This window comes from Megalobrama amblycephala, linkage group LG1 (assembly GCF_018812025.1).
Source record: "Megalobrama amblycephala isolate DHTTF-2021 linkage group LG1, ASM1881202v1, whole genome shotgun sequence".
Taxonomy (NCBI): Eukaryota; Metazoa; Chordata; class Actinopteri; order Cypriniformes; family Xenocyprididae; genus Megalobrama; species Megalobrama amblycephala.
In genome coordinates this window covers 1,408,810-1,430,442 of record NC_063044.1, presented here as the reverse complement: position 1 = coordinate 1,430,442, position 21,633 = coordinate 1,408,810, and the positions used below count along the sequence as shown (strand labels likewise).

The 21,633-nt window shown below is 36.0% G+C and overlaps 2 protein-coding genes across 3 annotated transcripts in view; one reads left to right on the top strand and one right to left on the bottom strand.

Annotated features, from left to right (window-relative positions):
• Positions 1 to 1,091: 1,091 nt before the first annotated feature.
• The window catches only part of LOC125245641 (zinc finger protein 271-like), a 243,294-nt gene continuing 222,752 nt past the window's right edge, over positions 1,092 to 21,633 (bottom strand). The window contains exons 3-4 of the mRNA XM_048156351.1: positions 1,593 to 2,400; positions 1,092 to 1,534 (exon numbers count right to left, since the gene is read on the bottom strand). Coding sequence (XP_048012308.1) covers positions 1,327 to 1,534; positions 1,593 to 2,400 — 1,016 coding nt within the window. The 3' untranslated portion in view covers positions 1,092 to 1,326. The remainder of the gene's footprint in view (positions 1,535 to 1,592; positions 2,401 to 21,633) is intronic.
• On the top strand, positions 12,950 to 20,867 carry LOC125245927 (zinc finger protein 510-like). 2 transcript variants are annotated; one of them, XM_048156841.1, is made up of 3 exons: positions 12,950 to 12,986; positions 13,499 to 13,724; positions 20,274 to 20,867. In XM_048156841.1, exons 2-3 carry the CDS (start codon positions 13,499 to 13,501, stop codon positions 20,546 to 20,548), a joined length of 501 nt encoding a protein of 166 aa, XP_048012798.1. In that variant the 5' UTR covers positions 12,950 to 12,986; the 3' UTR covers positions 20,549 to 20,867. The 2 variants fall into 2 exon arrangements, with proteins under 2 accessions (XP_048012798.1, XP_048012725.1); XM_048156768.1 differs by lacking the exon at positions 12,950 to 12,986 and having other exon boundaries at positions 13,111 to 13,724.

The window sequence follows — 21,633 nt, the reverse complement described above, 5'->3', positions numbered from 1 at the left end:
CAAAGCACAACTGTTTGTGCTTGTCTTTTATGGACAAACAAGCCAACATGCCTCCTTGGTTGGAACAACCAATGGTCAGGGTGCAATGTTTGGCGGGCCAACTTTCTTTGTCTTGTCTTGTGGCTTGATTTGCATAATTTATGAGTGTGTTAGATCAGGGTACATTTTTCTTCGAAGTACCATTAAAAATAGGACAATGCATTTTAGAGTTATGTGACATACATTGTTGAATGAGACGTAAGTAGAGCTGTAGAGCGCGGGCTATCTGAAGCCCCTGCATTCTTACTATCCTTGATTAAATTTTGGATGCGTGTCTCTAATTCTGAGATTCTCTCTGTCAGCCTGACTATTTCCCTACATTTATGACATGTAAATCCCTCGTCGCTGACAGAGAGAGCTATACTGAACATGTGACTAACTGAACACAAAATAACAGTGGGAGTGGATGACATGACTCACCGCGTTTGTAGACTGATCCGAGTTACCACAGCTGTTTGATGAACGCTTATCATTAGAAATGACACTAGCACAACTACAGTTATTTAAACTAAGCCTAAACACTAGGACAACATACATGCACTTGACATACACGATGGGTACATTTTAGCACAGTCATATTTTTGAGAATAAAATCTAAGCATGTTTGCGTGTGTTTGTGGGTGCGTGTATGTGTATTTGTGGTGTGCGTTGGAATTTGGCTGGTCTGTCTGGGCCCACAAAGGGGGTGAACCTTTTGAAGTCTCCAGAGCTAGGAAGTGGGATTCTCAGCGGGTCCACAAAAGTGCCAAAGTGCCTGTCTCTCATTGGACTGGACAGAGCCGATCCGTGATTTACAAACACAGTTTAGCAGGCTAAAAGCATTCTGAAAATTCCAAAGTTTATTGACCAGTCTGATCTATCCAGATGCTACACAGTGTGTAATGAATGAATATAATATACAAGTTTTACTTTTTGAATGGAATTAGTGAAATAAATCAACTTCTTGATGATATTCTAATTATACGACCAGCACCTGTAGTTTGTATACAGCGCGCAAGGTTTATGCTCATGCGCCAAGTCTTATTTGCTGCTTTAAGTGTATCTCTGTGGCAGAATTACAGTGCCACATACTGGTCTGGCATGTATATACATCATTTTGATTCATTTCAGAGGTTTCGTGTGGATGCAGATATTTCTTGATACGAGAAAAAAAAAAGATTGTAAGATCTGGGTTCGTGTGGACATAGCCTTAGTCGGCCGACTAACAAAAACTACCCGACAACTGACTGTCGGCTTGGCGTGTTCCCGCCTTAAGGCTTTTCTCCAGTGTGATTTCTTATGTCATCTTTAAGGCTTTCTTTTCAACTGAAACTCTTTCCACACTGTTGACAGGCTTAAGCCTTTTCTCCAGTGTGTTCTCATGTGGATTTCAAGTCTTCCTTTTTGACTGAAACTCTTTCCACACTCTTGACAGGTGTAAGGCTTTTCTCCAGTGTGAATTCTCATGTGGACCGTAGGGTTTCCTTTGTCACTGAAACTCTTTCCACATTGTCGGAAGATATATGGCTTTTCTCCAGTGTGAAATCTCATGTGATTTTTTTCCACACTGTTGTCAGGTGAAAGGTTTCTCTCGAGTGTGAATTCTCATGTGGACTTTAAGGCTTCTTTTATGACTGAAACTCTTTCCACATTGTCGGCAGATATATGGCTTTTCTCCAGTGTGAATTCTCATGTGGACTTTAAGGCTTCTTTTATGACTGAAACTCTTTCCACATTGTCGGCAGATATATGGCTTTTCTCCAGTGTGAATTCTCATGTGGACTTTAAGGCTTTCTTCACGTGTGTAACTCTTTCCACACTGTTGGCAGGTGTAAGGCTTCTCTCCAGTGTGAATTCCCATGTGGACCATAAGGTTTCTTTTATGACTGAAACTCTGTCCACATTGTTGGCAGATATATGGCTTTTCTCCAGTGTGAGATCTCATGTGGACTTTAAGGCTTCCTTTTTGTCTGAAACTCTTTCCACATTGTTGGCAGGTTAAAGGTTTCTCTCCAGTGTGAATTCTCATGTGGATTTCAAATCTTCCTTTTCTATTGAAACTCTTTCCACACTCTTGACAGGTGTAAGGCTTTTTTCCAGTGTGAATTGTCATGTGGACTGTATGGTGTCCTTTGTCACTGAAACGCTTTCCACATTGTTGGCAGATATATGGCTTTTCTCCAGTGTGAATTCTCATGTGAACTTTAAGGCTTTCTTTACGTGTGAAACTCTTTCTACACTGTTGGCAGGTGAAGGGTTTCTCTCCAGTGTGAACTCTCATGTGGACTGTAAGGCTTCCCTTTTGACTGAAACTCTTTCCACATTGTCGGCAGATATATGGCTTTTCTCCAGTGTGAATTCTCATGTGAACTGTAAGGCTTCCTTTATGTGTAAAACTCTGTCCACATTGTTGGCAGGTGAAAAAACTTTTAGTTTCAGTCTTTTGAGCTCTTTTTTGTGAGGAAGCCTGTGTTGATCTTCCCCCAGTCATGAAATGATGTTCATAATAATGTTCTTCCTCTTCTTCCCTTTCATTAAGTTCATGACTCGTCTCTTTCAGTGCCATCAGGTCTAGGGCAAAAATAGACATAAAACAATTTAGACATTTAAAGCATCAAAACCAACAACATGTTTGTATCCTATGGATCAGGGATGGGCAGCTTTGGTACTGGAGGGCCACTCTTTTGCAGAGTTAAGTTTCATCCCTAATCAAATACACCTGCCTGTAATTTTCAAGCATTCCTGAAGATTTAAGGCTGATTTTTACTTCTGCGTCATGTGTACCCTGTAGGTATGGTATTGGCTGTGAGTACCACATGTAGCCTATGATGTAGCCTGATGCGCACCTCTTTAAAAAAATGTAACACGTTAATTCTACCCAGACCGCAAGCGCTGTGATTGGTCTGTTAGAATCCCTCCCTTGGGTCAAAAAATTGGTGCGGAGCAATCGGAGAAGAGCGGGTGTGTGGTTCAGCAAGGTCTACAGTGGGAGAGAGAGGCAGGAGACGAGTTCAAAGCATTAAACAATATGTGCAAACAAAACATATTGTTACATGTGCCCTGGGTCCATGTTCTATAATCATCATATGGACTCCATTTCCCACAATCCCCCACCTAGGAACCAAACATGCACTCACACCTGTTTCCCATCAGTGACACTTTATAAGCTGCACTCACACACACACCCATTGCTAAATTATCCGTAGCTGTGTCCCAATTCAGGGGCCGCGCACTTCGAAGTGCATGAAAGGGGTGGGGTTTTGGAGTGGAGGGTTGCCAGGTCTGCGCAACAAAACCATCCCAAAAGTAGTGTAATCACAGCACAAGAGTAAAAGTATCCTAATCCCAGACGTGGCAACAGTGAGCCGAGCGTCTTTACATGGCTAGCAGCTGTGTGACCGACAGCTGAAAGTTGATGTTTGTGTGCATTTTAAAGTTTTATGACTTTCTATTGGGTTTTAACACGTTCACTGTCAAAGACGACGGGACACTGGACCAAAATATGTATGGTTAAACTATGTAATGTTAGTTTTATATCTTTAGCAAGTTAACCTTGTTTGTTTGTTTTTTTTTTGTTAAATGAAATGTTAATTTGGAAAATATACACATTCATATTTACACATTTACTCTGTATTTAAGTCTGAATTTAAAGTACAGTACTTTAGGATTTTATTCAACTGCACTCCATCTCAGAGACAGATATTGCATTTATGAAAAACTGACGATTTGGACATCACGGATATTACAGTTTGATTGGTGAAACCGGGGCATTGCTTACATTTATTTGAATTCACACCTGAACTCCTGTCGTCACTGGCGCGCAATGAACTGTGGGATAGTGTAGACCACGAAGTGTCCTGAGATGGGTGCTTCTTTCCCCTGGGAAACGAGAGGGTGCACTTGAAGTCGCTCTTGAATTACGTCATCCCTCCTCGCGCCGCGGTGAATCGCACTTCAAAGGACACTTTTTTCCCCGTTTTCTCAAGAACAGAATACAGTGCATAATGTGTCGATATAAATATTATTTAAATGTCAAAGTAAATGAAACAGCTTAATTTCTGTACAGTTTTTTTTTTTACATTTAAGTTAGCAAATGCATAAGTTGTATACATATATTTGTAATGTAATTTATTTGTAAATGAGACAGAGTAATTTCTGTTAAACATTTTTTTACATATGTTCACGTGTAAATAAAAGAGAATTGTTCTGTTCATTGTTTATTTCTTTTATGCAACTTGTAATTTTAAATGAAAAATTATGCCTATATAATATTTTTTTCATCATGTAAATTAAATGTTTTTACATTAAATACATCGTTTTAAAGCTACATTACATAAAGTACCTTTTACAACTATATACAACAGAACTTAGATTTAACATCAGAAAAATAGCATAACATTTTAAATCATCAGTATATAAAACAGAAAACATATTTGTGTACACTTTCATTCAGCTGAGCAGAGAGACGCTGGTGGAGCGTATTATTTAAATATATAAAAATCAGAAATATTTGAACATACAAACAGATATGGTCCATTCAAATTTGGTCTTGGTCATCATAGCTTTAAAAATCTTGCCTGTTACAAATAGTCATGCTCAGGAGGTATATTTTAAGATGTTAGTGCAAGTTTCTTTTAGTTAAAACAACTGACACAGTTAACATTTCATTTAACATAAAAACTGGCAAGAGGAAGAGAAAATCAGTTCATGTGCACCTAATCCGCTTGATCTGCTGCTTAGAGGTGCTGCAGTAGCTAATCTGTCACGCGCCATAGGCTATTAAAGAGCAACATCTATTGCTTGAATTTTGTTATAAAATCGACTGAATTTGAAAGTTAAACCTTTTTCATATTAAAACTAACAAAGCACAAAGAGTGTTGCAATTATTGGATATTTTCTGATATGATAAGCCTGAAACAGATGACAGCAATATAAAGAAGCAAACTAATAGGATTTAATATGAAGCGTCCGTAACGGTCACGTCCGTGACAGAGCACTGAAGCGTCATGACCTCTTTATTCCAGCCCTTATAAATTCAACAGGCAGTGCTGTTATGACTAAATGAGTGTATTTATTTCTCAGGCATGCCTCCATCTTTCTACACAATGCTTACTGTTAAAATAAAGTTTAAAAAGGGGAGTCTTTGATCCCTTTTTTGAAAGCATGAAATATGGTTGGTTGAAAATTTAATTTAAGCATTGTTGTTTACCACATATATTGTGAAGGCAATTTTCTTAAAATTTCTGTTAGAGCACATTAATACAGTATATTACAGACCTAAATGGACAATTTAAAAAGGGTTTTGTTCTTTTGGTTAAAACTTTTATTTTTCATAGTAAAGATGACCTTTGCATGGAATTGCCCCACCTGCATTTTTTGCATGTGACGTAATATACAGAGTAAGATTCTCTAAGTAATTGGCTTCAGAATTTCTTTATTGATAAGCTGGAGGAAATTATTTGCCATCCAGCATTTAATATCCTCAAGACAGTCCATGAGAGGCTGCAGAGAATCTCTAGTTTTCAATGGAAGGTACAACTGAGAATCATCAGCATAGAAATGAAAAGAAATTTTGCATTTTCTAATTATGTTGCCAAGCAGAAGCATGTACAAATTATTAAATTAAAGTAATGGCCCCAGTGTTTTCTTATGTTCCAGAAAATACTGTATCTATAAAAGGATTATTTTAAAGGCTTGATTATGTGCCACACTTACTGCTGCCAGCTGGTGACATGATAACCATGAACAATTGATCAGCTCCCATGACCAAACATACAACCCCAACATGAAGTGTGATGTATATAAATCCATTTCCAAAGGGGAAATGACTCTTTTTTTATGTAAAGCACTTTGAATTACCATTGTGTATGAAATACACTAGCGTTTGTGGTACTTTAAATACAGGTACGCATCGATTGAGCTGGATTGAAATAGTACAGAATAATCGCTTGACAGAGAGAGAGCGAAACTCTCAATGCGGGTGAAAATATATCTATATTAAACTTATACTTGGCCTCTAACACACACACTGACGATTCAAATCTGAGAATCTATTAGCCAATGGCTAATGATAATAGTAATTTACTTCTGATGATATTGAACTAAATACTGTGTTTAGACTGTAGAACAATTATATATAATACAATAGTGGATTTAACATCAAAATTATGGCTGTCAGTAGATTAATTGCTAATCGTGATTCATCACAATCTCACACTTATCAAGAAATTAAGCATACATCAGATTTGAAGTGTGATTCTCACAAAACTGTATTTTTCAGCTTTTTAAGGTAAATTTAGGTCTTTTCAAAAAGAGGACACTTGCAAACTCCAAAAGGACACCAAATAACCAAATGCTATGAGTCCAAATAATTCATACATTCATGTACGCTAAAGCACCTACACAAAAAACACAGCAAAACAAATACAAATACACAGAAACATACACAAGACAAATCCAAACATTGTCCTGAACAGTGATGGGAATAACGGCGTTACTTTTTTCAGTAATGAGTAATCAAATGGATTACTTTTTCTCCCATTACAACGCCGTTACCGTTACTGGCAAAAAAAATGCAGCGTTACTATAATTGAGCTCACTGAAGCGGTTTTCATCCGAATAGGCTCTCTCTCAGCCATAGGACCTGCAAAGTTTTTTCTCTGGTGTGTGCTGCGGTTATCCATACACAAATATAATTTTAAAGTGATAATAATGAAAGATGCTGTGTGTGTGTGTGTGTGTGTGTGTGTGTGTGTGTGTGTGTGTGAACATGCGAGCAGAGCGTGAACTCAAACCAGAATACCCTTTGTGCTGGATCGAAAATATGTGAAATAAGTTTTTCTAGTTGACTTGTAGTTATTCATTTAAGCCATTCGTTGACTAATTACATTTATATTAATTTAATTTCTTAAATACTGGAGAGAATAAACCATAATAGGCCTAATGAGCGTTTATGTAGCCTAATATAGGACTCAAGAGCACGCATAAAGCTTGCCATAAAGAACTGGCAAAATTAATAATTATGAATGTGATAAAACACAGCAAGGAGACATTTTAATTGTTTATTTTGTTAATCAGTGTCGGCTGCGAAGATGAAGTTGACTGACTCTCATAATCTCTGCATAGGCTACTGGACGCGTCTAGAGAGAGAATGCACATTTCACTCGGATTAGGCTACATAATCAGAGTAGCTTATTTCTTTTCGTTTTTAGATATTTCAAGCTTTCTATAGATATATTTCTCATGTCTGCGAGGCAAGCAGCCTATACGCTCAGTTTCAGTTCATTTAGCCTAGATAAGTTGCGCGCCAGTCATGATTATATTGTCTGCTTGCTATATTTAAATTTAAACCTAGGGGAAACACTGCAGTGTCTTGTTGGCTATTATACAAATATACCCGTTTTTGTGGTCTGGGATCACATTTAATGGAAACACTGAATTTTAAAGAGATGTTGTTTTATGGGTGAGGAACGGCATGAGGGTAAGTAATAAATTACAGAATTGTGCATTTTGGGTGAATTAACTCTTTAATTACAAGTAACCAGCCCTAAATCAAACCCTAACTCTTGCTTTACAGAATGAAACGACTGAGTGAATTCAGACACTGAGTGCGCCGGAAGAGCTGCTGATTTCACAGAGTTTGTGCTGCTGTTTAATAATCATTTGAAACTGGAAATTCATTCAGCATCTGCAAACCTTAATTAAACCATTTCATGATCAAATAAACAGGAATTTATACCTGAATGATATTATGCTGGAATTAATGGATTCTGTAGATATTCTCTGTAAGATTATACTTCTGTATATTCTCTATTTCTGTAGAGCTGAACATTTTAATAATGATCAAATTTAGCAGTGAGAATAAAACCAACCTGTTTGTTCCTCAGTATCTTCATGTTTCACACTGAATGTTTCTTCAATCTTTATTTTGTCAAACTCCTCTTTATTAAACTCAATCTTCATGTCTTCAGTCTCTTTAATAAACTCCATCTTCTTGTCTTCAGTCTCCTCTTTAATAAACGCCATCTTTAAGAAGAGAATACAACAGAGTTAAGTCTTCAATGACCTGTTGGACAAAAAAAACACTCAAAACTAACGCTACAAATTAATAAACTTCATATTTAGATATTTATGATCAACATTTTAGTATGTAAAGAATTATAGATTGTATTTAAATGATTACTCTTTGATGAAAACATGATTAGTTGGTTTGTTAGCGTTTGTTGTTCTCGTTCATGTTCACTGTTTGAGCAGCACGAGTCGTGATTCACTGAATCATTTCTCAAAGTGTTTGATTCAATTGACTCGGAATTGAAAAGTTCAGTTTCTCCATCATTACTCGTCAGAGACTGAAGTCTTGCTCGAAACTCGAAAGTCATTTATGATTTATATAGAGAGAAATGAGACGCAGGTTTACTGTTTCTCATCAGTGGATATGAGCTTTACTCACACAAATATCCTTCATTACAGTTAGATAAAGAATCACAATGTTACATTAAATAGTAAATAAACTATTTTAACATCGCTGGTAAAACTATTAAAACTACTAAACTGTTTTTGTAGATTAAAACAGAACAAATTCTTAAAACAAACCTTTATTCAGCATAATTACAATAGATGCAGGAGCGCGGCGCAGTCTTATGACGTCATGTAATCGCTCCAAAATAAAAGTCATGCATCGTCTACAATCAGCAAGCGCATAGAAACGTAAAAAAAAAAAAAAAAAAAAAAAAAGTATTTTACAAGATATTTTTTGTATAATAAAATTAAAACAGTAACAAAAATGGTACAAACAATGTTTAATAATAATTATATATATACACAGGGTGCGATTTGTGGAAAAAAAAAAACAGAAGAAGGGATGTTTTGAAAAGTTTTTTTATTATTATTTTGTTAAAAACTACAGTGGAGCTATATACTATTTTTTGGCAGCTGTTACAGAAACATTTTTACAAAAAATCTTATGATTTAACATTAAGGTAGTTATTAATAGAATAATGAGACACAAACCTTTACATTCAGTCGTGTTTGGCCCCATTTATTTATGATCACAGTGCATACACATCCAAACTTTTAGTCCAAAAGTGCGCACATTTGGAGAAATGCACATTTACCTTATTTCATTTGATAGAATATAAGCCGGGCATACGCAGGGTTTCATAATTACCCTGGTCAGAAAATGTTGTTTGTTTGGGGGGTACAGGGGCATGTTCCCCTAGAAAATCTAGATTTCCCTGGTGTACATATGTGCATTTTTAAGACGTTTTAAAGTGGCGGTTCAGTGTTGTTGTTTTTTTTCTAGGCTTGAAAGTGTTTTTGGGGCACAGTTTAACATGTCTTAATGCTTCGTTTTTTAAAAAAGCTGTATTTTTCATATATTTTACCTTTATTCTACACCTCTTTTTCCACTGTCATATGAACGGCTCGATTGACTTCCTGATTCTATGAAACCACTCCCTCCGACATACGCAGTGTGATCAGATTGGTCAGCAGGTTGGTAACTGGCCCAGTGTATCGTGATTCGCTGAAGCGTCCGGAAACACCACACCCCTAACCATTAGTTTTTACATGTGCTTCACTGAAAATGGAAATAATGACGTCTATATTGCTGTATCAAATTGATCCGAATCAGACCCAGATGAAGAGGGTCAAGCAGAACCTCTGCAATCACGGCTTTTAAAGGACGTTTATGAATGGTATTTCATTTAGTATTTGTGTCAAAGTGTTTAGATATGCTGTCACTGCTGTTTGTGAGCTTTCAATATACAGTTTTATCCTGATTAAAGCTTTACTGTAGCCGAATACATGACTGAGTAGTCACATTTTTGTAAAGGCAGCGTTTAATTTATAGCATGAACCACATATATTAAAACTTTTAATTCTTGTATGGTATATATCAATAACAAATTAATAGTTGTTGTGTAGTATCAGGTAAACTTACCTCAATAGTAAGATGGTAGAAAATTCAAATTAACCACCAATATCAACCTGACATTCACGTCGAGCTCAGCAGGCTTGGTTTTAGCAACTAGACACCTCCGCTCCACTCCATAGACTGTGCTCCACCCACGTCCCACCTCTTTGCCCATTTTCAGTTATCCAAGTGTGACACACTACCAAGATGGCAGCGGCCTCATTTACGCTTCAAAAACGTTCTTCAGAAACCTACGGGTGACGTCACGGACACTACGTTCATATTTTTTTACAGTCAGACAAAATATAGTCAGGACGCACTATAAAATAAAATATATATTTTTCCTGTCTGACCTTGTGCAGAGACAACTAGACACACACACACACACACACACACACAGTTAATTAATTATTCATAAATTGTTTGGATAATGACAGTATGTACAAGGGAGTGTAATATTGCCCCAGAGAAGTGGGGTGGGTGAAGGAAGGATTATTATTGCTTTGAAGTGTGTTGGGTTTAGACGATTCCTCTTCTTGAAAAACCTTATGGGTGCAAGGAACAGAGGATAACTTCCGTTAAGTGAGGATATAGATGCTGTAAACAGTAAGTGAAAGACTCGCTCTATGAACACAATAATATGTTTTATTTTTAAACTGGGTACAATGAGACGACATTATTCTACTCACCCTTCAACCAGTTTCCCTTGGCAAGAATCAATTTTTGAATCATTTAAAGGACATTTAAAGGGTTATTTCACCCAAAAATGAAAATTCTGTCATTTAAAGGGGCAAGAACATTACTCTCCCTCATGCCGTAGGTGGGGTGTTCGTTTCACACCCGTAAGACCTTCGTTAATCTTCGGAACACAAATTAAGATATTTTAGTTGAAATCCGATGGCTCCGTGAGGCCTCCATAGGGAGCAATGACATTTCCTCTCTCAAGATCCATTAATGTACTAAAAACACATCTAAATCAGTTCATGTGAGTACAGTGGTTCAATATTAATATTATAAAGCAGCGAGAATATTTTTGGTGCGCCAAAAAACAAAACGACTTGTATAGTGATGGCCGATTTCAAAACACTGCTTCAGGAAGCTTCGGAGCACAGTGAATCTGTGTATTGAATCTGGTGTTCGGAGCGCCAAAGTCACGTGATTTCAGCCGTTTGGCGGGTTTGGACCGCGATCTGATTCATGATTCGATACACTGATTCATAACGCTCCGATGCTTCCTGAAGTCAAGTCAAGTCACCTTTATTTATATAGCGCTTTTTACAATGCAGATTGTGTCAAAGCAGCTTTACATTGATAATTGGTATATAATTTTCCTTTTACAGAATAGTGTCAATACAGGCAGATCAAAAGCACTGTTGAATAAATGTCAAGAACACTGTTGAATATCAAATGTCAAGTCAAATTAAATTAAATTAGATTAGGGCTGCACGATTAATCGTATTTTAATCACGATAACGATATCTGCTTCTCTCGATTGATTTTAAATAATCGTCACGATATTGGCCCACTCTATGAAAATGAACATAATTTGGAAATATTGGAAGTAATATTAGAAGTTTTGCTGTTTTATCTTTTGAAGTTCCTAAAGGTTTTACCAGTTTTCATAATGTTGATCAGCTAGAAATGATTGTTCTTTGCTTTACGAATTTGCCGGGCAATTTGAATCTGGTTTGTCTTATTTGCAAACGAATTGTGTTGCTTTAAAATCTAATGTGAATACATATTACAAAGCGCTCACCAAAACCATGTTTTGTATTAATTTACCATCTAACGAAGTTATCATAGTTGGTTAAATTAAGACTTTGTGCCACCTACAGGCCTTTTGGGTGAAGTGTAGGTTGGTAAATAGCCATAGTTACATTACTCTTTTGATAGAATAATCATGATTAATAATCGTGATTATAATTTTGAGCAAAAATAATCGTGATTATCAGTTTGACCATTTTTTTGCAGCCCTAAATCAAATGTGAAGCAGTGTTTTGAAATCGGCCATCACTAAATAAGTCGTTATTTTGTTTTTTTGGTGCACCAAAAAAAATATATTCGTGGCTTTATAATATTAATATTGAACCACTGTACTCACATGAACTGATTTAGATGTGTTTTTAGTACATTAATGGATCTTGAGAGAGGAAATGTCATTGCTGGCTATGCAGGCCTCATGGAACCATCGGATTTCAACTAAAATATCTTAATTTGTGTTCCGAAGATTAACGAAGGTCTTACGGGTGTGAAACGACATGAGGGTGAGGAATAAATTACAGAATTTTTTATTTTTGGGTGAACTAACCCTTTAAGAGTGTAAAAGCATCAACAAGGTACTTTCAACAGGCCATGAAAAAGCGTGATTCTTCCACAGCAATAACGGACGGGTTACACATAACTATAGTGATGTATATATGTGCATTATGTATTATATGTTCCTTAATAAAAATGTTCATGAACTTCAGCATTAAGTGATACTATTTGATTTCCATCATTTTTACAGATTATAAATATCTGTGAAAACAAACCCATGCAACCCATAATTCGAAACGCAGTGGGCGTTTCGAATAAATGACGTCAGATTCGTATTCTCTGTAATGTCAGAAACTGAGAATATATACTGCATGGAGACCGAACAGGTATAGTTTAGAATTTTGCATAATCAGCCCCTTTAAAGACTTGTCACTTGAAAGATAACTTTTTACACATTTTATACCCATTTTTAGACTAAAATTAACTAATTAATGTTCATATTATATATATATATATATATATATATATATACTTTGACCTTTAATGTGTTTCAATTCGGACACATGAATAAACTCATACAACGTGTTTGTTTGTATCATATTTCTTTTTACCATGATTGTTTGTATCATATTTCCCACTGTTTTAATTTTAATACAAAGATTAACTGGTAAAACAGTCTGTGCACTTCTGTGATTGTAGACAATGCAGCGTCTGAACAGGACTTTTATTTTGGAGTGACGACATGACGTCATAAGACTGCGTCGAGATCCTGCATCTACTGTGATTCTGCTGAAGAAAGGTTTGTTTTAAGAATTTAAGCTGTTTTAATCGATTTAATGTTCAATGATTTATAGTTTTGTGTTTTGTTTTAAACAAGCGATGTGAAATGAGTTTATTTACTATCTTAATGTAACATTGTGATTCTTTATCTAACTGTAATGAAGGATATTTGTGTGAGTAAAGCTCATCCACTGATGAGAAACAGTAAACCTGCGTCTCATTTCTCTCTCTATATATATCATAAATCAGTTTATCATGAACACGAGTTCAGTCTCTGGAGAGTAATGATGGAAAAACTGAACTTTTCAATTGAATCAAACACTTTGATAAATGATTCAGTGAATCACGACTCGCGCTCAAACAGTGAACATGAACGAGAACAACAAACACTAACAAACTAAACATGTTTTCATCAGTCATAAATGCCTTAATATTAAGTTTATTCATTTGCAGCGTTAGTTTTTAGAGATTTGTTTTGTCTAACAGGGTCATTTAAGACCATTAACTCTGTTAATTATTCTCTTCTTAAAGATGGAGTTTATTAAAGAGGAGGAGAGTGAAGATATAAAGATGGTGTTTATTAAAGAGGAGACTGAAGACATGAAGATAATTATTAAAGATGAGACTGAAGACATAAAGACAATGTTTATTAAAGATGAGACTGACAACATGAAGATAATTATTAAAGAGGAGTCTGAAGACATGAAGATTGAAGAAACATTCAGTGTGAAACATGAAGATACTGAGGAACAAACAGGTTGGTTTTATTCTCACAGCTGAACTCAGTCATTTGATCATTATTAAAATGTCCAGCTCTACAGAAATAGAGAATATACAGAAATATAATCTTGAAGAAAAGTGTCCTGAATTCACTCACTTGGTTCATTCACTCCTTCAAGTGGACTTACTGTAGAGCTAGAGTTAGGGTTTGGTTACTTGTAATTAAGCTTTATTAACTCATTACTATAGTGAGTAAATGTAGTAATGTGTAACTACATTACTGTTAAAATTCAGTGTTTCCATAAAATCTGATCCTGGACCACAAAACCAGTCGTAAGACGTACGGGTATATTTGTGTATTTGGGGGCACCTATACTGTAACCTACTAACCGGCGTTATAACCTATAATTTGGCACAAATCCAAATGTTTCCATATTCACGATTTGGCTAAACTATATTATTTAAACACTTTTATTGTACACATACTACTAGTGTTGTCACGGTACCAAAATTCCAGTAGTCGGTACCGATACCATGAAAATTTTACGGTTCTCGGTACCAATTTCGGTACCACAGTAAAATCTATTGGAACTATTTTACTATTTTATATAGCCTATTTTAAAAACATTAAATATGATTTGGAGTGTGTGTGTTTGTGTGTGTGTATATATAGGCTACCTCAATTAAATAAATTTTGAAATATAAAAAAAAATAAATAAATAATTAAATGCTCAAACATCCATTGTGTACTGTTGAAAAAAACAGCATATGCTGGTAAGGTAGGTGCTGCTGGTCCATACTAGTCCTAAGCTGGTCCTGGACCAGCATAAACCAGCTCAAACCAGCATACCAGCTTCAAAACCTACTTTACCAGCATATGCTCGTTTTTTCAACAGGGGTAACAGACGTGCGTGTTTATTTTAGCTATTCCGTCAGAGAAACAACACACTACAGCCTGTAAAACTATGAAATAAATATCGGTAAATAATGGTAACCTAAATAATAAGAAAGTTAAATATTATTTCAAAAAGCATTCGTTTTTTATTTCCACACAAAGACGCGTCATATAGCCAAAGTCCCGTTATTATTTTGATATAGCCGCTTTGCGCTTTGAGAGGGATGTGGGACACGAGCAGGAATGAGACCATTTCTCTTTAATATTATCTTCGTTATCTCCTGATGTTACAAACAACTGACACTTGTTGTAAAAGGTCTGAAGAGCAAGTTTTATCCTCTGCAGGGGCAAGACATTCAGGCTATGTTTGATTTAGCGCTGCCAGAGAAAACGAAAGTAAAAATCACCAGCGTATGAAACGCGATATATACAAATAAACTTGACGCGCCTTATAAAGTCTAATAACAAGCACAAACTCTGTTAAATAGAAACTGACGTGCAAGCAAAAAGGTTTCTGTCCTACGGTGTTTTTTCTACTTTACCACAGTAAATAATGCGAATAGCCTATAATAGGCCTAAACGCGAACGAAAGAAACTATAATCCCCTGCGTGAGTGAAGATTTGGGAAAAGAAACAGATTCCATGTTCAGTGGAATAACTAATGGAATATTGTTAAATTCTCTGCTAATCAGGTGACCAGATCGCGATTCGCAAAACAGTATACAAAGCCTAAATGTATGGACTCACGCACCTCTCTTATTCGGCATTAACCAAAATGTTTCCATGGCTGCGATGTCACATTTAATTGCTAACCTATTATTTCTTCTGTAAACAAAGCTTTGTGCTTCACTCGTGTCATATTCAAGTAAATACTGCCAACAGCCTTATCAGTGGGTACCGAATATACCCGGATTCTCGGTACTACCGGTACTACAGAAATGCTGGCATCGTCACATTTTCAAAATTTCAGTACCGACTTGGTACCGAAGTACCGGTACTTTTGACAACACTACATACTACTATAACTTTTTACATATTTGGTTGAATGTATGTTATTTTTACAATTAACAGGCTGCGATGTCAAGTTACTAAAACTGATATATGTTGTGTGTACGCGAGGCGCCGGCGCGATCACTTGAATTTTCTTATAAAAGCAGAAACAACTCTAAAATAGGCTACTCGGACATTTATGGTCACATGTCGACAGTGTTGGGCACGTTACTTTAAAAAAAGTAATTAGTTATAGTTACTAGTTACTTCTCACAAATAGTAATGGAGTTAGTAACTGAGTTACATCATTATAAAAGTAACTAATTACCAGGGAAAGTAACTATTGCGTTACTTAAAAATAAATAAATAAATAAATAAAAATATGCCAAATAAATTGAATGCCCCCAATATTACATATAAGTCTAAGAATAAATTATTCTTGATCCGCTCTGGCTCACGACTCTGTACTGTGTTGGTAGCCATTAAAGAAAACGTAGTTTCATATTTATGTTTAAATAGCCCTATGTTATGTTTTAAATCCATTTATTCGATTATGAAAAGTGAACAGCATGAGTAAGATGCATTATAAGATGCGCAAATATATCGGGAGACATGGAGTGAGTCAGACATGATTTTAAACACTTCATTAAATTTTGTTTTATAGAAAGCCTCTCTTTAAAGTGAATTTCGTTGTGTAAAAATTGTATCTTAATTTTAATCAATGTTTCATCAACCAATTGCTTGGATTTAATATATAACAAGCAAATATAGCAGACAATAAAATCATGACATGGAGGCGCGGGCGCGATCACTGGCGCGTGAACTGGAGCGCGTCTCATAGGCTAAATGAACCGAAACTCAGAGGCTGCTTGCCTCGCAGACATGAGAAATATATCTATAGAAAGCTTGAAGTATCTACTTTAACGAAAATGAAGTAATTAAACACGAAAAGAAAGAGGCTACTCTGATTATGTAGCCTAATCCGAATGAAATGTGCATTATCTCTCTAGGCGCGTCCATATGAGCAGATGATCAGCAATGAGAATCAGCAATGTCAACTTCATCTTTGCAGCCGACACTGATTCAGAAAACATTACTTTATTAATAAACAATTAAAATGTCTCCTTGCTGTTTTTGTCACACTCATATTCATTACCTTTTGCCGGTTCTTTATGGCAATTATGCGTGCCCTTGAGTGCTATATAGCCTTTATTATGTAAACGCTCCTTATTATGGTTTATTCTCTCCAGTATTTAAGACATTAAATTAATATAAATGTGATTAGTCAACTAATAGCTTAAATGAACAACTACTAGTCGACTAGAAAAAAACTCATTTCACATATTTTCGATCAAGCATCAAAAAGGGTATTCTGGTTTGAGCTCGCGCTTCGCGCGCATGCTCTGACAGACACACACACAGCGCATCGTACATTATTATCAGTTTAAATTATATTTGTGTATGACTAACCGCAGCACACACCAGAGAAAAAAACTTTGCTGCTCCTATGGCTGAGAGAGAGCTTACTCGGATGAAAACCGCTTCAGTGAGCTCAATTATAGTAACGCGGCATTTTTTTTGTCAGTAACGCTAACGGCGTTGTAACGGGAGAAAAAGCAATTCGTTTGATTACTCGTTACTGAAAAAAGTAACGGCGTTAGTAACGCGCGTTATTTATAACGCCGTTATTCCCATCACTGCATGTCAAATGTCGAATCTGTGAAGGGTTAAAGGTACAATAGGTAATATTTTTGCAGTAAAATATCCAAAAACCACTAGGCCAGTGTTATGTATATTTTGTTCACTTCAGTACTTACAATATCCCAAATGTTTCCAACAATTTGTAAATCATGAGAAAATTGCAATTTTAACCAAGGCTCCGGGACGAGTAAGGAATCGCCTGTCAGTGGCGTCATACCCGCGTTACCTTCGGTTACCGATTTTATTTTGTAGAAACCATGGAAACACCAAAGACGCTTTAATAAATCACATGTTTTAATAGACAAGGGAACAACTTTTTTTTTTCATAGGCAGAAAACTAATTATCGTTATATAGTTTAACACGTTTAGTCTTATTGTTTAAATCTAATTTTCTTGTGAGTATCATGCTTTACCATGCATCAGAGAAAAGCACTATTTTGTGAAGTAGCTAACATAGCATAATCAGATGCAGCTTTATTTTTTTTCTCCATCATACCAATACGTTTTAAAATTAATTGCATGTCCATTTATCAACACAAGCCATCCAGCATTTAATATGATATTGTAAAATCGATCTATCTTACTGCAGTGTGTAACAGTGTCTCACAGCAGCTGCCGAGCGAACGCACAGAGTAACGTTATAACATCATTTTCCACACTCTCAAATGTATCTAATATGATAAACAGAGCTGCGTTTCCTCATACCAAAGAGTATATTCTTTGCTCAAACTAATGACTGGAAAAGCAGGAAGTAGTAGTATAATCTTCTTGTAATAATAATTACCATTATCAATATATTTTTTTAACAAACACTGATTGACAAACAATATCTTAAGCACCACCACCAGTTCTGCTTAGTTAAAATGACAAATATGCATTCATGGTTATCAAGTTTTAATTCTCGTTAATAAAGTTCTATTATTAATTAAATAATACTTGATTGATTGATGTTAAGAGCTTTGCCATATTACAAAAAAAAAGCTAATTTGGTGGAATCATATATAATTTTTTGTTCTAGCTTTATTCTGTGCTATCATCTCCGCTGGTTTCAAATTATGTCTCTGTTTTCTCCTCATCCGGCACCAACACAACCTTGTTTCTGCAGTGACTTTAAACATGTTTCCTATAACAATGTCTGACGTTTATGTTTGACGAGGCGTGAGAAAGTCAAATAAACCACGCTAAATCTGATCAGAGTGCTCGGACTGAAACAGACTTCCAGAAATACAATTTTTGAATAGGATTTCAAACCACATATGAATGTAGCTGGAAATGGATTTGTATAAATCAATTTCATGTTGTGGTTGTATGTTTGGTCATGGGAGCTGATCAATTGTTGTTCAGGTTATCGTGTCACCAGCTGGCACATAAGTGTGGCAATATTCAAGCCTTTTAAAATAGTCCTTTTATAGTTACAGTATTTTCTGGAACATAAGTGCATCTATAAATCAGTCCATAGCAGATTCCAAGCAATCAAAAGCTTAGAGAGCTACATTAACCCTTATAGGGTCTTTTTAGTCTTTGTCCAAATGACATGAAACTTTGTACAGTGGTTAACACTTTCTAGATCTACAAATAAAAATAAAAAAATTGAGTGATATCTAATTTTATAACAAAATAATTGTTTTTTAAAAAACAAACGTAATTTTACTCTGTTTATTAATGTTTTGACTTCATATTTGTGCAGTTTTATAAAGGATTTATCATATCTTTTACATTTATTTAAATATAAAAAGCTGTTTTTGTATAAAAACCTACTCAAAAAAAGATTTATTTGTGCAATTCACTTTCTAAAAGACCCAAATTTCTAAATTTCATTCATGGGGATAACATGGATAATTTGACATGGTTTAGTGTAAGATTTTTGCCCATCTTTTGGAAAGTGCAGTTTTAAAAGTAAAAAATTATCACCTTATCCAGTAGATGCTGCAGAGCTTCACTATCCTCCAGAAACTGCACAAATGTTGAATAATAAAAAAAAAATAAACAGAGTAAAATTACATTTTTTTTTTTTTTTTAAACAAACAAACAAAAAAAACAATTATTATGTTACAAAATTACATTTTGTTGCCTGGGGTCTGTGGAGACCCCGAAGACCCTGAGTGTACTTCCCAAATGAAGACCGCACAAGGGTTAAAGTAGCTAGACAGATTCTGTTAGTTCAGAGTAAACAATGATGTACATCTGAGTCCTTAAGATGGAGGGAAGTTAGCAAGGGAAGGGTCTAAAAATCTGAACTTGAGCACAGCCCTGGAGTACCTCAACAGGACACTTGTAGATGTATTTGAAATATCCATCAGTCTCAGATTAGAGTATCAGAGCTGATGAGTTGAACTTATAGCAGGAATGACCAAACCTGTTCCTGGAGATCTACATACATGCAGAGTTTAGATCCAACCCTGATCGATCACACCTGCCCCTGAAGATCTTCGTTCACTGCTTCAGGTGTGTTTGATCAGAGCTGGAGCTGAACTCTGCAGGAAATGTAGATCCAAAGCCACTGGAAGGCAAGCCTGCAACCTTTAGCCAAAAAAGCGTAACGACTAATGCTATGCTAACGGTACACAGAGAATGAGACCAGAGGCTGTTTTTCGAATGGATGTCAATGGATGAGAGGCTTCACTATGCTGATTAAACAGCTTTTGTGGGGAAATAGCTAATCATTTAATCAATGGATAGCCTGTTTGCCAATCTTCAGCATGAGTTCAGCATGTTTTACACTAAACAATACTTTAGAATAGATAGGCTTACCTACGGGGTACACACGACGCAAAAATATAAATCAGCCTTAAGTCTTCAGGAATGCTTGAAAATTAAGGGCAGGTGTAATTGATTAGGGATGAAACTTAAGTCTGCAAAACAGTGGTCCTCTAGTACCAAAGCTGCCCATTTCTGATCCATACGATAGGATAGGGTATAGATCATACATGTTGTTGATTTTGATGCTTTAAATGTCTGAATTGTTTTTTTGTTTTGTTTTTTGTCTATTTTTTGTCCTAGACCTGATGGCACTGAGAGAGGCAAGTCATGAACTTAATGAAAGGAAAGAAGAGAAAGAACATTATAATTTAATGAGTGAAGTAAAATCAACAGAGTTTTCCTTACAAAAAGGAGCTCAAAAGACTGAAACTAAAAGTTATTTCACCTGCCAACAGTGTGGAAAGACTTTTGATCAAGACAGAAACCTTCAAGTCCACTTGAGAGTTCACACTAGAGAGAGTCCCTTCACTTGCCAACAGTGTGGAAAGAGTTTCATACATAAAAACACCTTATAGACCACATGAGCATTCACACTGGAGAGAAACCTTTCCCCTGCCAACAGTGTGGACAGAGTTTCAGAAGAAAAGGAAACCTTAAAGTCCACATGATGATTCACACTAGAGAAAAGCCTCACACCTGCACTCTGTGCGGGAATGACTTCAAACGGGAGCAAAGCCTCAGGCAACACATGATAACTCACACTGGACAGAGCCCATTCACCTGCCAACAATGTGGAAAGAGTTTCAGTGACAAAGCAAAACTTAAAATCCACATGAGAGTTCACACTGGAGAAAAGCCTTTCACCTGTCAACAGTGTGGACAGAGTTTCAGTCAAAAAGGAAACCTTAAAGTCCACATGACAACTCACACTGGAGAAAAGCCTGTAACTTTGATTCATTATTTTGTAATATCAAAATAAAATTGAACAGCTCAATAATGCAATAAATTGAGGTCGACGCAACAGTTCACAAAGCTTACGCTACTATCACAAACTCAAAATTCCTATTTTTTGCATTGTTTACGGTTGATCAAATCTATCAAACCGAGAAACCACAATGAGCTTTTATCATTTACATAACTTGTATCTTTTTTTAACTTTAAAAGTTGTCACCTTTTATAGCGTTTTGTGTCTGCTGATACTGAAATGAATATGGAACCTGCTTACTTTGTTAACATTTAACAAAGTTAAAAACAAATATTCTTCATGGTATCGTTTGCAGTGAAGAGAAGATATTTTATCCCTTTGAATGATAATTTGGTGTGTAGCGTCTGGATGGATCCGTTCGTAGTCAATAAATTTTGGAATGTTCAGAACGCTTTTAGCAGGCTGGACTGTGTGGTAAAATCTCCCCTCGGTTCCGGCCGGTATGCAAAAGACAAGCCCTTTTGACAACTTTACCACCTGGCCGAAGCTGACCAGGTGGCTATACTGCCAGCTCTTGGGACTTCAAAGGATACCCCCTGTTGTGGGTCCAGAGACTCAGTACCAGATCACATACCAACACACACATAGACACACACACACAGACACACATAAACATGCCTAGAGATGGTATGTACAGTTATTCTCAAAATATGACTGTGCCAAAAGTACCCATCA

Excerpts from the sequence above, each read along its gene's own strand:
- LOC125245927 (XM_048156841.1), top strand. The coding sequence starts at position 13,499 with ATGGAGTTTATTAAAGAGGAGGAGAGTGAAGATATAAAGATGGTGTTT. Across the intron at positions 13,725-20,273 it reads AGATACTGAGGAACAAACAG|ACCTGATGGCACTGAGAGAG; the intron begins GTTGGTTTTATT and ends TTTTTGTCCTAG.